The sequence below is a fragment of the Mytilus galloprovincialis genome, chromosome 11 (genome assembly GCF_965363235.1).
Source record: "Mytilus galloprovincialis chromosome 11, xbMytGall1.hap1.1, whole genome shotgun sequence".
In the NCBI taxonomy this organism is placed as follows: Eukaryota; Metazoa; Mollusca; class Bivalvia; order Mytilida; family Mytilidae; genus Mytilus; species Mytilus galloprovincialis.
This window is the reverse complement of record NC_134848.1, coordinates 55,016,972-55,029,953: the sequence shown is the minus strand read 5'-3', so window position 1 is coordinate 55,029,953 and position 12,982 is coordinate 55,016,972. Positions and strand designations below refer to the sequence as shown.

Sequence of the window (12,982 nt, the reverse complement as noted above, 5' to 3'; positions counted from 1 at the left end):
TTACCACTTAAGGAAAACACTGTGCATAGCAAAAACTATTTGCAAGAAGAGATATCTACAATTTGGTAAAAAAAAAAGACACTGTCCGTAAATTTCTTACTTGAATCATAGTGAATCATAGTTTTTGAACTTTTACCAATTGTTTGACGTGTTTTGGGCAAACAATATGGTTGTAATGGATAGCTGTCTCAGTAGCAATCAGACTTTATCTTATTTTATAGATAGAGAAAAACTGTAAACAGACAAAAAGGTTCAGCAGTACAAAATTAAATTTCTTTTTTACATGGGTGATATTTAAGCCTCCACTGTAAAATATAATCGTTGTATCAGAAGCATATAGAGCAAAGTTAGCGAAATAAATTCCATATAGCTTTAGTTTAAGCCAATCAACATTAAAATAGTGTGTTATGCAAACACATTAGATCTACTACTATTATATGAAGCGAGGAGGTTAGAGCTTTAAACAGCGAATACGAATACGTTACTTGCGAGATTACATCTTAAAGACTACAGCATTGCAGCTATGTTTGATCAAATGCTAATGACTTCCATTATTGCGTCATCACGATTATATATTGTAATTGGTATGTGAATGTCTTGTTATAAGTGAATATTAAGCACATCACTGCAGTTGCAAGTCATGAAATAGTGAACAACATACAGGTACTATGAAATTTTAAATCCGATTAGCTTAATAGTTAATAAGTTTTGGACGTAACTTCTTCTGATTGGCTAACGTCATTTTCTTTATCATATCATAGACACAATTTTGTCATGTGACCATGATGTCATCAACATTATTTCATGATTTAAGCCGGTTTAAAATAGAATTTATAATTAAATTATAAGAAATAACTGTAATATTTTGTCAGTCTATTCGAAATAACATAAAAAATGTGGTACACACTGTTAAATAATCCGCTACGCGCGTTATTCAGTGTGCACCACATTTTTTATGTTATTTCTTCATAGACAGAAATAATATTACAGCCATTCCTTAAATGCATACATTTTTCATAGTTACCACTCTTTGACTTATAGGGGCACCGGGACCACCAGGAGCTTCAGGTAATTAATTAAAATTATCATGCACACATCAGTATATATCTATTTTACACATAATTCTGTGAAATACGTTTTCAATTTGAAAACATAGGCTTACGATCTGTATAACAATAAGTACACCAGTAGCACGTATGGGCTACAAAAGACTCAATAGTGACTAATACGACTTCACAGCTATGCATGAAAAATAGATTTTTTATTAACTAATGGGTTTTTTTAAACAAGCAAATTCTACATTTCTAGAAGGATGAAATACAATAGATAGTATATTGACACCCTTCCATTGTAATTGCCTAAAGACTATTAGTATTTGAGTTGAAATTTGCTTTATAAATAAGTTTCATTTGAAATAAAAGATTATTGTATTCATAACTGACATTTTATGTAGATAACTTCTAATCATCTTTATGTATCTATATTGGTTAAGCTATATTTTTTGCAGGTCCACCAGGTCCAAAAGGTAGGATAATTTAAACTGAAAATTTAAAAAAAGTATTTACAAAAGTATAAAATAGCGATGAAAAAAGAATTACCAAAATTTACTGTTGATCAATTGGAGATATATAATAGTATTCGTTCTTTGAACACATAATTGCAATCCAGTTAAGCAATGATCAAAAGAAAGCGCAGGCAATAGCCTAGCTATAAAACCAGGTTTAGTCTACCATGTTTTACATAAGAAAATGTCTGTACCAAGTCAAAAATATGACAGTTGTTATCCATTCATTTGGGCTTTATATGTTTTGAGTTTTCCTCGGAGCTCAGTATTTTTGTGTTTTTACTTTTTTTCTAGATTTACCTTCATCAGTAACGCTAAAATGTAAAGAGTTAAAGCCCAGGTTGTAAACACGTTTGCCTTCCTAATGAGCTATATGACATTGAAGGGCGATGTCAAGTCCAAACCATCCATACCATGCAATTACAATTGCTTCTATTGACATTGCTTCGGTTACTTTGTGTTTGCCTGTATGGGTCAGGATGTTCTGTTTTTCTATGTCTTTAAGTTGACACTTCAAAACATCGACATTCCAAGTCAATCTTTTAATTGATGTTTTATCAATTTAACATTTATATGTCATCACCCAGAGTATACATGCCACACCTGACGCTTAATAATATATAGATAAACAAAGCAGTCGATCAACTCTTTAACTAAAACATATTGTAGTTGATGAATATTGACATGTGGTTTAATAATATTTCAGGTGACAAAGGTGACATAGGCTTACGAGGTATGTATAAAAATTATTAGATAACAAGTATTGATATTCAAAAGCATTTGTTATCAATAACCTAATTGGTTTTAGTAAATTATAACAACATGAGCAATTTGTCAATCTAGTTTTTCACTTTTTCGTCACAAATGTAATACAGTAGAATACATTATCATCTGCTTATTTGGTTATACAACAAAATTCAATTCTCTTCTTGCATTTCAAAGTGTGCAAAGAAAATGAAGCGCGTGTTTTTCAGTGGTTGTCGTTTGTTTGTGTAGGTCTGATGTGTTTCCCGTTTTTCATATTATAAAGACTGTTCGGTTTCCTATTTGATTGCTTTATACTAGTCATTTGTCTGCAATTTATAGTTTGCTGTTCAATGAGAACTAAACCTTTTTGTTAAGGCCATACTTTGACTTAATAATGTTAACTTTTTATGCATTGTTACCTGGACGGAGAGATGTCTTAGTGTGACATTTTTTTTTTATTCATATGGAAATGAAAATGAATATGAGTCTCAAAATAAAAACAGATCTACAAATCAATTTCAGTACAATGTTCGTACACAAAAACAAAACTGATATATATCTATTAAGTGTTCTTGTAACTTTCTGTTTCAAACGGAATTTCCTTGTTTCTAATTTCGTTTGTTTTATTTTAGGACCTCAGGGTTATGGAGGGAAGCCAGGACAAATGGGTAAACTATTTTATTCAACTGTTTCTCATTAAATTCTACTGGAGTTGTATTTAAAACTCAATTTAATCTTCGTGTATTATCGGTTTATGAGGTTTAGGTTTTTCCAATTTGTTTAGCAAAATAGATAAGTAGCATCTAATTAAATCTTCCGAGCAAAAGCCACACAAATGTTATATCTTTTTCTGGGCGTTATATATTTGTGATTTCCATAATGCGTTCTAAATATTACAAGTTCAAGCAAAAATTAAAATTTACCTCAAACTGAACATTGACAAACGCAATGTTTCTTATTATTAAATAGGTCCCAAAGGTGCCTATGGTATGAGAGGACCAGGAGGAAGAATGGGACCAATAGGACCTCCAGGTAGGTTACCTTTAACAATATACAAATATTTTTGGCTTGAAAAAATCTCGTTTACTAGTTTTTTGGATGGGTTCGTGTTGTTTTATTCTTTAGTTTGTTGTGTTGTGTCATGTGTGCTGTTGTTTGTTTGTCTTTTTCATTTTTAGCCATGGCGTTGTCAGTTGTTTTAGATTTATGAGTTTGACTGTCCCTTTGGTATCTTTCGTCCCTCTTTTATAATATATTTTAACTGTAAGACAATTTATCAATGATATCAGGTGTATAATTGAGAAGACCAGACGCACGTTTCGTCTTAAACGAGTCATCACCTACGCTTGAATGAAGTAAGTTAAGTCCAAATAATGTACGAAATTGAAAAATACATTGAGAATGGTTACGAAACTATGTGTGTAGGATAGAAAATCATTTGTATTTGAATCAGTTTAATCTTTTCTCCACAAATAAATTATAAGTACATGTATAATCATGACACCACAGAAGTGCTAACTACTGGAATGATGATGATACATTAAAGGGCTTTAATAAAGTTTGAATGATGCTTAAAAGTATAGTATAACCAATTTTACAGTATATAAATCATGCATTGTTTTTACTTGTTAGTAATGAAGTTAAAGTATTTCTTTCATTTTAGGAAGAATAGGTTCACCAGGTAAGGATTTTTTTGTTTTCTTGTTATCTTAGTAAATCAACAACAAAAAAATAGAAAAAAGAAGAATCATGTACATGGTCATCATAACAATATAACACCACATTTGAAGTTAGTAACAACATATCTCTTTCAAAGTAAATATTTCATAAGATGTGCATATTTTCGTAACGCTATAAAGTATACAATTTTCAAACCCAAAGAAATTAAACACTTAACTCAGAAGTAAGCCCAGCAAAGACTTACGGGTACAATTATAACTATACAAGCTCTTTGACTGCATACTTGTTACGATGTTTTAAATTCTAAACTCATCAGTAACAGTTTAACTCGCACTTGTTACCAATTTCACGAAGATGTTGTTTCCGGAGTTACCCTATTCAAGGATTCGATCATTACTAATATATATGTGACAAATAAACATAGAGAGTAGAAGAAATATTCCTTGTTGAGGCATCTGGTTCTAAACATATTGTTCGTGTCATTTTATTGTATTTGTTGTCATATTTGCCTCAATCGGCAAACCTCGGGTGATTCCGCTTTTTTGATTCTACATGCACCTTTTTAGTAGTCAAATTCTCCTTTCACAAAACATACATCTTTTACACATAGTCAAAGACAGTATGAGCATTACCTGTAAATTTTATAACATTGTGCTTCATATTTTCACAGAATCCACTCATTCAACGAGTGTACTGTGGATTCATCTATTTTCGTGGGTACCAATTTTCGTGGACTGAGACGAACTTGCATTTTCATGATATTTGATTGCATAATTTTGCTAAAGTCTAAATACAAACCTATAAAACGTTTGTATATTGCTGAATATTTACATGTACCCACGAAATTCACAACCATTTCTATCTACGAATAATAATGAATCCACAGTTTACTAATATTTTAAGTGATGTCGGGACAACCTATGTATCTGTGGTATTTTTGTTTATTCTGTAAGTTTTGCTGATCTGTGTCTTACTTCCGGCAGGTGCTTGCTGTGGAGTGGGAATGGAAAGCAACTCACTACAGAATCAACAAACAGTCCATCAGAATATGGTCCAAATGGCTCCTCAAGAGAACTACAACCAGATACCACAGCAACCACCGACATCTAAACCTTCTTCCATTTTGACGAACTTTAATTCATTGGCCAAAGTTTACTTTGACAACAATGGCGGCCAATCTTCCCCAAAAGACAATCAAACAGAACTTACGTCCGCATATAGACCGTATATGCCTCCTGTGACAATTCCACCTTTTACTGCATACCATAATACGAAACCGCCTGAAAGGAAAAACTCGAATTATGTTCGCTCCCCATCTATTACAAATTTTGCAGGGCATAATTCTGAAATAAAAAAGAAAAAGTACCAATATGCAAATCTATATCGTAAATCAGAACCTCCAAAACCTGATTTACGTAGACCATACTATGCCCCACTAAACTCTCAGGTTAAGTACTGGAGTTCTTTAGTTCCATATCGTACCATGCCAAAATACACCAATCGCGCAAATCAAATGACCTGGGGTCCGTATAGGTTAGCTTCTAATACAACTTTAGCGGCGAATATAACAACTACAACCCCCTCTCCAACTGGCGAAGAAGCGGAAGTTGAAGCCTAAGTGGTGTATACTGCTTAATGTGGTCTTTATCTGTAGCTTACAATTTTACACAAATGTAAACGAAAGAAAGGGGCTAATATTTGTTCTTCGATTCATAACCATTAGCTTAACTCTTTTACCGTAATAAGGAAATACAACCATATGTCTAGTATGCGCAGGTCTCGCTGTGAACTTACACCCAACTTCAAACTGGCTCTTTTAAGAAACAAATTGGTTTAAGCTTTAATGGTTTTGCATCGCTTGTATTATAGTTGGTATTTGCGGTTAGGGCTTTTCTGCTTTGTAGAAAAAATATATTATTAAATCATATGGTACATATATTAACAGGATCTATCGTTAGTGATCAAGGTGTTCAATGTAATAAGATTACCCTATGCGATGTTTAGTGTGAAGAAATTGCTATCAGTGTCAGCCATTGTCTAGATCATGTATTTTGATTCATGTGAAATTCTTCTTCAATCCTTTTACAATTACTTGTATTGATAAATTAAGAGGACGGAGTAAAGTTGACAGTTTAGTGCTGCCATGTCAGTTGGTGTGTAGGCAAAAAACAAACAGAAGAAACTCAGCTGTTGTCATTTTCCCATTATATCTGATTACCAAAAAAGGGTACTATAATTACCAACTAAATGTGTGATTGTTCAATGATGCATTTTATTTACTTAGATCCTCTGACTCGATAGATAGATACATTAAATTCATTATAATAACACCTTCCTTAATATAGTTTTTAAACTGCAGGAAAAACATTTTTTATTCTGAAATCTGAAAGAAAACACCCTCTTTTATTTTTCAACTGTCACCCAGTCCACCTCAATCTTCTAAACGTACAAAATGTATCCCTCTATAAATTATGTTAAAAAGTCATAAAAAGCAAGGCTATTAAAACACAAACTTCAAGTTGAAAAAAAAAGATAATATTTAAATTAATAGTGATGCTTCGTTTTAACTGTAAGTTGTTTCAAAACATTAATGTTTAGTTCCTCATACAAACATGTTGTAGCGCACTGTGTCACTAAATGTTTATTTTACATTTAATTAATTTGTGTATATACAATATCAATTTATCAATTTATAATTACAATTAGCAATACTACATATTTTGTTTAATTGTATGATGCAAATATATCCTTTTATATTATGTTGCATATTCAAAGTCGTTTAGAGAGGGTGCATCGTGTATAACTACACTACCTCGCAAAGGAGATCTATTCTGTTTAATATTATACATATGTACCTCCACTGTTCTTTTGTTTTTCTTTAGCCAGCATATTTTTATATTTTCTTAATGTTGTCTTAACCAATCCCTGCTTTCAATTGAACACGATTAACTTCATCAATTGTACTTCGTCAAGAACTCATTCACAGTACATGTCAAGAATGTTACGTATGCAATTCCGAAACTGTATCTTTGGATTTCAGACTATGAATTAAAGACGTCTTGAGCAATGTAAACCAGCATGTAGTCTTCAGCAATAGGTTATTGTAAACACAACTGAATCTATTTTAAAATCGCCAAGAACATATTAAGTGCATAAGTTATAAGAAGCAAATCAAATGTGATGAAGGAGTGTATATACTTTCTATTCGATTTCTTTTGTCGTCTTTAACAAAAAAAAAATTAGAATGAAGTCGATTAAACTCATAATATTATCTAACTTGACTTCCATATGAATAACTATTAACAGTTATATTATCGTGTGTATACCATCGTGAACAAGATGTTCAAATATTGTAAGTTACGAAGGTAAACATACTTAATTGTCACAGAATAATATGTGCAATATATCTAATTTTAACCTATTATGAATTAGTAATCTTTTCAAAATATTGTCTTTCCATAAGTGAACTCTGAAACACGTAATTTCGATGAGATAACTATATAGATATGTTATGGACCATATGAGTATTTGGACCATACGCGTATGGTCATGACCATATGGGTATATACTCATATGGTTCGACCGTACGCGTATGGTCGGGGTAATTAACACTCTGTTAGTGTTTATTTTTAATACTTCTAAACTCTTCATATGGTATGACCGTTCAGACGCTATCGCATAGGTAATTTTATCATTATATTAAAATAGAAATATTAGCTGAATCAAAATTAAAAGTTTAATATAGTTAATTTTACTTACTTGTCAAGATTATAATAAACACATTTTATACCGATAGTCATTACCTATGGTCATTACCGATTTGTTATTACGAGTGAATGGCAATATGTCGACTTAAAAAAAATGAATTCCAAAAAATTCTTAATGAACTGTTACACAAGAAGTCACTGGAAAGTGACAAATATATAAAAAAAAAAGAAGATGTGGTATGATTGCCAATGAGACAACTGTCCACAAGAGACCAAAATGACACAGACATTAACAACTATAGGTTACCGTACGGCCTTCAACAAGGTTTATTTAACTTTATTTAAGTTGTCTTGTGAATATGGTGAATTGCAATCATGTTACGATATTTGAGATCTAGAGCTTCTTAAAAAACATCGTAGACATATCGGAATGGCCCAAGACCTCGGTATCACGGTATGCAGCTACAAAAAGACTAGCTTTTCACTCGCAAACAAAAGGTGTAAACGAAAAGGATCGTGCACAACCAATACTTGCAAATGCAAAAAAAGCTATGATACCATTTGGAAGTGAATGTCACTCCAAGCCTACATGCAAGAATGTAATTAGCGATGAAAACTAACTATGGCATCAATATTTAATTTTTAAGTAGAATTTGAATTATAAAAATAATACATTGTCATGTAACCATCATCGTTTTTTTTTTAGATACAGTTTTTGTATTATTGAAACTTTAATAATGTAATTTAAAAAAAAATACCTATATGGTCCAAATACTCATATGGTCCGGCCTGTTAATAACAAAACGAGTATTATACTCATATGGTCCGACCATACGCGTACGGTCAGACCATACGCGTATGGTCGGACCATATGAGTATACGCATATGGCCATGACCATACGCGTATGGTCCAAATACTCATATGGTCCGGAACAGATATACATTAATATAATTATCAATATTAAAAAACTTGCTCACAGTTTCCATGATTGTTTTAGATAACAATGAAAGAAAGAACAATTTTTTTTTATAAAGCAATACTATGTTAGCTTCATGCGTCCGAACAACCTTTTCGAAATTTAAAATTAAATATAAATTTTGTGTCAATGATTGTGCTTTTATTTCATTCTTAAACATGTTACAGGGCCTCCAGGTCGACAAGGACTTGATGGAGATCTTGGTAAGACAATAATTACTTTTTTCAATAATGTTTATTTGTATAATGAAAAGAGACATAGGTTATAGGAAATCCATTCATGACACAAAAACACAAAAAGCAAAAGAACAGCGCTTTTATTGCTGTTCTTCGTCTCAAAGTCACAGTGAAGTGTATATAATTATAGTGTAAATTAAAAAGAACTTAATATACTCGCGCAGTACTTACTTTTTGCCTTTTCCAATTAGAAAAAAAAAACGCGCATCTATGTATTCGCAGAAATGTCCAACTTCCATCGATGTTCTGTAATATGAAAATTTACGAATACAGTTAGAAATTGGCAACAAAAAAAGGATTAGCGAGAAAACAGTAATGGAACGAGCTCGCTGACAAGAAGGTTGAATTTATGTTCCATTACATCGCACTTTCGTGAGATGACGCCCATAAGATAGTCGTTTCACATTATTCCTATTAATTTCCTTCAAACCAATAATCAGTTTCCAAAATATTTATCCCATTGTTTTCGTGTTTCTTAGTATGTAGTTATATTTAAAGTTATCGTCTTCATGACACGTGTATCCTCTAGTGCCTCTTTTTCATGGTAGCTTTAAATTCTCGCCTCTAGTGTGTGTTGTCTTTGATTGCCACTGCTACGCATACCACGCAATTTTCAACAATAAAAACAGAGATGAGTCGAGGTCAATATAATGTGTTTTCATGCCACGTATATCCTCTGGTACCTCTCTATCATGGTAGCTTTCTCGCCTTAAGTGTGCGTGGTCTTTTTTGTTTTCTACTGCACCCGCATTCAATAGTAACGACAGAGATGAGTCGAGGTCAATATAATGTGTTTTCCTGCCACGTGTATCCTCAGGTACCTCTCTATCATGGTAGCTTTCTCGCCTCAAGTGTGCGTGGTCTTTATTTTCTACTGCACCTCATACCACGCCACATTCAATAAAACAGAGATGATTCGGGGTCAATTTAATGTGTTAAAGTAGGTCCACTGACACTTTGAGAACTAGCGCAATAAAAATCAGACCCAGATGTCGGTCTTGTACAACGTAAAGATTATTTGCATATCGCAACCACATGTTCAAGTCAAAAGTATACAGGAGATGATAGGCCTATGTTTTCAACATTGAATAAGGGCATGCTCACTGTGAAGCATCACAACCCCGAGGCAAAGAAACAATGATAGCAAATGGTAAATATATATTCAAATCCCTGTTTAGTAAATAACAGTTAATAACCGCCGCTATTTAATTTGTCGTACAATTTATCCGTTTTATTTACACGAATGTCTCTGTTGTAGCAATAGTTTATTTCGAAATACAGTGTTGTTCAGGTTTGAATATGACATCTCTTTGTTTTACAAAAACGTCGATGGAATAGTTGAAGGATGAATGTGTTTGAACTCGTTTGAACTCGTCGCAGGCTTCGTTGAACACATAAATGTACTATCGTTCTTATGTTGTACTGTTATACCACTGTCCCAGGTTAGGGGAGGGTTGGGATCCCGCAAACATGCTTAACCCCGCCACATTATTTATTCTCGTTTGAATTGTTTTACATTGTCTTATCGGGCCTTTTATAGCTGACTATGCGGTATGGGCTTTTCTCATTGATGAAGGCCGTACGGTGACCTATAGTTGTTAATGTCTGTTTCATTTTGGTCTTTTGTGGATAGTAGTCTCATTTGCAATCATACCATATCTTCTTTTTTTATACAATCTATCTGTTTCTGACAAATTGAAGAGGGATAAAGACAATTAAAGATGAATTCATGTTTATATGATAGCTCCATTATTCGGAATCCCTATGAAAAACTTTTTTTTGTCAGCAAAACGTTGGATTTAATGAAAATAAGAAAACTTTAATTTACTTGCCTTCACCTTTTCCCCCGCTTTGAGACTACCTTTATCCGGTTGTGATACTATATACAGGAATGCATTCATTTTTTTTAACCAGCACCCGTAATTAAGATAGTCATCAATGCAGTAGACAATATTCTTTTTAAACATGAGATATTGTATTTATGTATGACTGACAAAATATATCTTCTGATAAATTATTCTTACAGGTATGCCAGGAACTGTTGGACGTCCAGGTTCTCCGGGTATGCCAGGAAAACAAGGAGCACCTGGTGACTGTAACTGCGGTGCTGGACCAATGTCACGTGGACCCCAGCTAGGACCAATGAGATCACCAATGGGATCACCAATGGGACCACCACCAATCAATGCCTACAGAAATCGTCCACCATATATGCCACCTCCAAAGACACCACATCCAGGGTCACGTGGAGTTCCCCCACCAGGTGCGCGAAAATATAGACCAATACCTCCGTGGGTCCCTTATCGACCACCAAGGGCAAACACGCCTCTTCCAATAGGGAAGAGGCCCCCACCTGCTCCAACAGCACGTCCTCCGCAAGGTGCCCATTCGACAGCAACCCAAGTGCCACCAACATTTCAAAGACGTCGATTAGCGGATATCGATTAATCTAATTTTAGGTAGTTATATATACAAATGTATGTGTAAATTCAAAGTGAACCATGGAGGTTCCCTTCAAACCATATTGTCTGGACAATGGGTACCTTGGACGATGTACATGGAGGTTTGACCTTAATGTTTAGAAATATTTTATCAGTTTGAAGGGGACCTTGTGGTTGGAAAACACATAGTGTTTAATATGTTTTAATATTTCATTTTCATTCTGAAATACTCATTCAGTTTGAACACACATTAGATTTTATTATTTCTTATATCATATTTTCATTTTATGTAGATATTTCAAAATACGTATAGAATTTAAGATAAGTACATGAAAATTCGAAAGAAATCAGAAAAAAGGCACAAAAAAATGACAAGTCTTAGAGATTAAAGTAAAAAATTAACAATAAAGCAACAGAACTATTATCAGTTGTAAGCACTAAATGAATTAGTGTCCTAGTCCTGTGTAAACATTCATAATTTATAAATGACAAGTTATAAGATGCAAGAATTAAAATAGAACTGTACACGTTATTTGTATTGTTTGTATTTAAAGAAAGAGCTCGATTGTGTGTACTTGTATCTAATTACCACCAAGATATGCTGAATGCAAAAGCATAAATTTCAATAATTTAGGAGAAGTTTCCTGCAATTTAACCTTGATATGCACTGGAAAAGCATGAGGAATGCAGGATATCCAATTTAACCGTCAGATAGGGAACGAAAAAGCTGATAATATCGATAGGTTATGGAGCTCTTTTTCGTGATATTGTTTTTTTTAATGGCGGAGAAATACTGACTCGGATTTTTACCTTATTTTTGCATTGGTATAAGTTGGGTCTCAAACTGAAATCGAAAGATAAGAAATCTAAAATTTGCTAAATTTTGGTAAATGACCTATTATGAGATATTGATGTCTTGTATGATAAAAAATAGTTGCTATGATGCACGCTATATTACACTGTACTGAAGGGAAAAACTGAGAAGTCCGAATATCTGACACAAATTCTTACACCTCACATAATTAAATCTTAAGACGTCTTTGGTTACGGAGAAGTGTGTTCTTTCTTTGTTGTTCTAATAATCAAATAATAGAATTATTTTTTTTTACATTTTCATTTCTCTTTATTCTTATAGGTTATCCATGGTCACCAAATTACAACAGAAACCCCTATCAACAATATTCCTCGTTTGGACGTCAATCATCGCTCATTGGGGGAACAGGCCCAAGTGCTTCTAATCCGAATGGTTCATGGCGGAAAAAGCCGATTAATGCCGAAAATGAGGCACCGGAAGTTTAGAAATTACAATTTAGGTTTTCATGTACATTGCATTATAATGATACGAGGTTGTTGTCACTTGTCTGGGGGTTGTTTTTTGTGTATTGTTACGTTTGTAGTCGTTATCGTTGTCTCACGGAAAAAGGTCATATTTAATGTCCGTTGTAGTATGCGTTTGTATTTACTAATATTGTGGTGTTTTGATTGTATTCTGCGTGAATGTTCATTATGCCTAAATTTTCATTTGTAATTTCAGGATTTTTTTTTACGTTTATGTATTTAATTACATTGCTTTTACGTTTAAATGTATTGCGATTAAATTTGCTTTTACGTTTATGTGTTTTTAATAAAA

General features: G+C 33.1%; 1 protein-coding gene across 1 annotated transcript in view; it reads left to right on the top strand.

Moving 5' to 3' along the window:
* The window catches only part of LOC143050821 (uncharacterized), a 41,450-nt gene extending 28,680 nt beyond the window's left edge, over positions 1-12,770 (top strand). The window contains exons 16-24 of the mRNA XM_076223934.1: positions 1,042-1,068; positions 1,508-1,525; positions 2,271-2,297; positions 2,944-2,979; positions 3,281-3,343; positions 3,975-3,992; positions 8,843-8,878; positions 10,938-11,174; positions 12,488-12,770. Of these exons, the coding sequence (XP_076080049.1) occupies positions 1,042-1,068; positions 1,508-1,525; positions 2,271-2,297; positions 2,944-2,979; positions 3,281-3,343; positions 3,975-3,992; positions 8,843-8,878; positions 10,938-11,174; positions 12,488-12,651 (626 nt within the window). The 3' untranslated portion in view covers positions 12,652-12,770. The remainder of the gene's footprint in view (positions 1-1,041; positions 1,069-1,507; positions 1,526-2,270; positions 2,298-2,943; positions 2,980-3,280; positions 3,344-3,974; positions 3,993-8,842; positions 8,879-10,937; positions 11,175-12,487) is intronic.
* Positions 12,771-12,982: the final 212 nt, after the last annotated feature.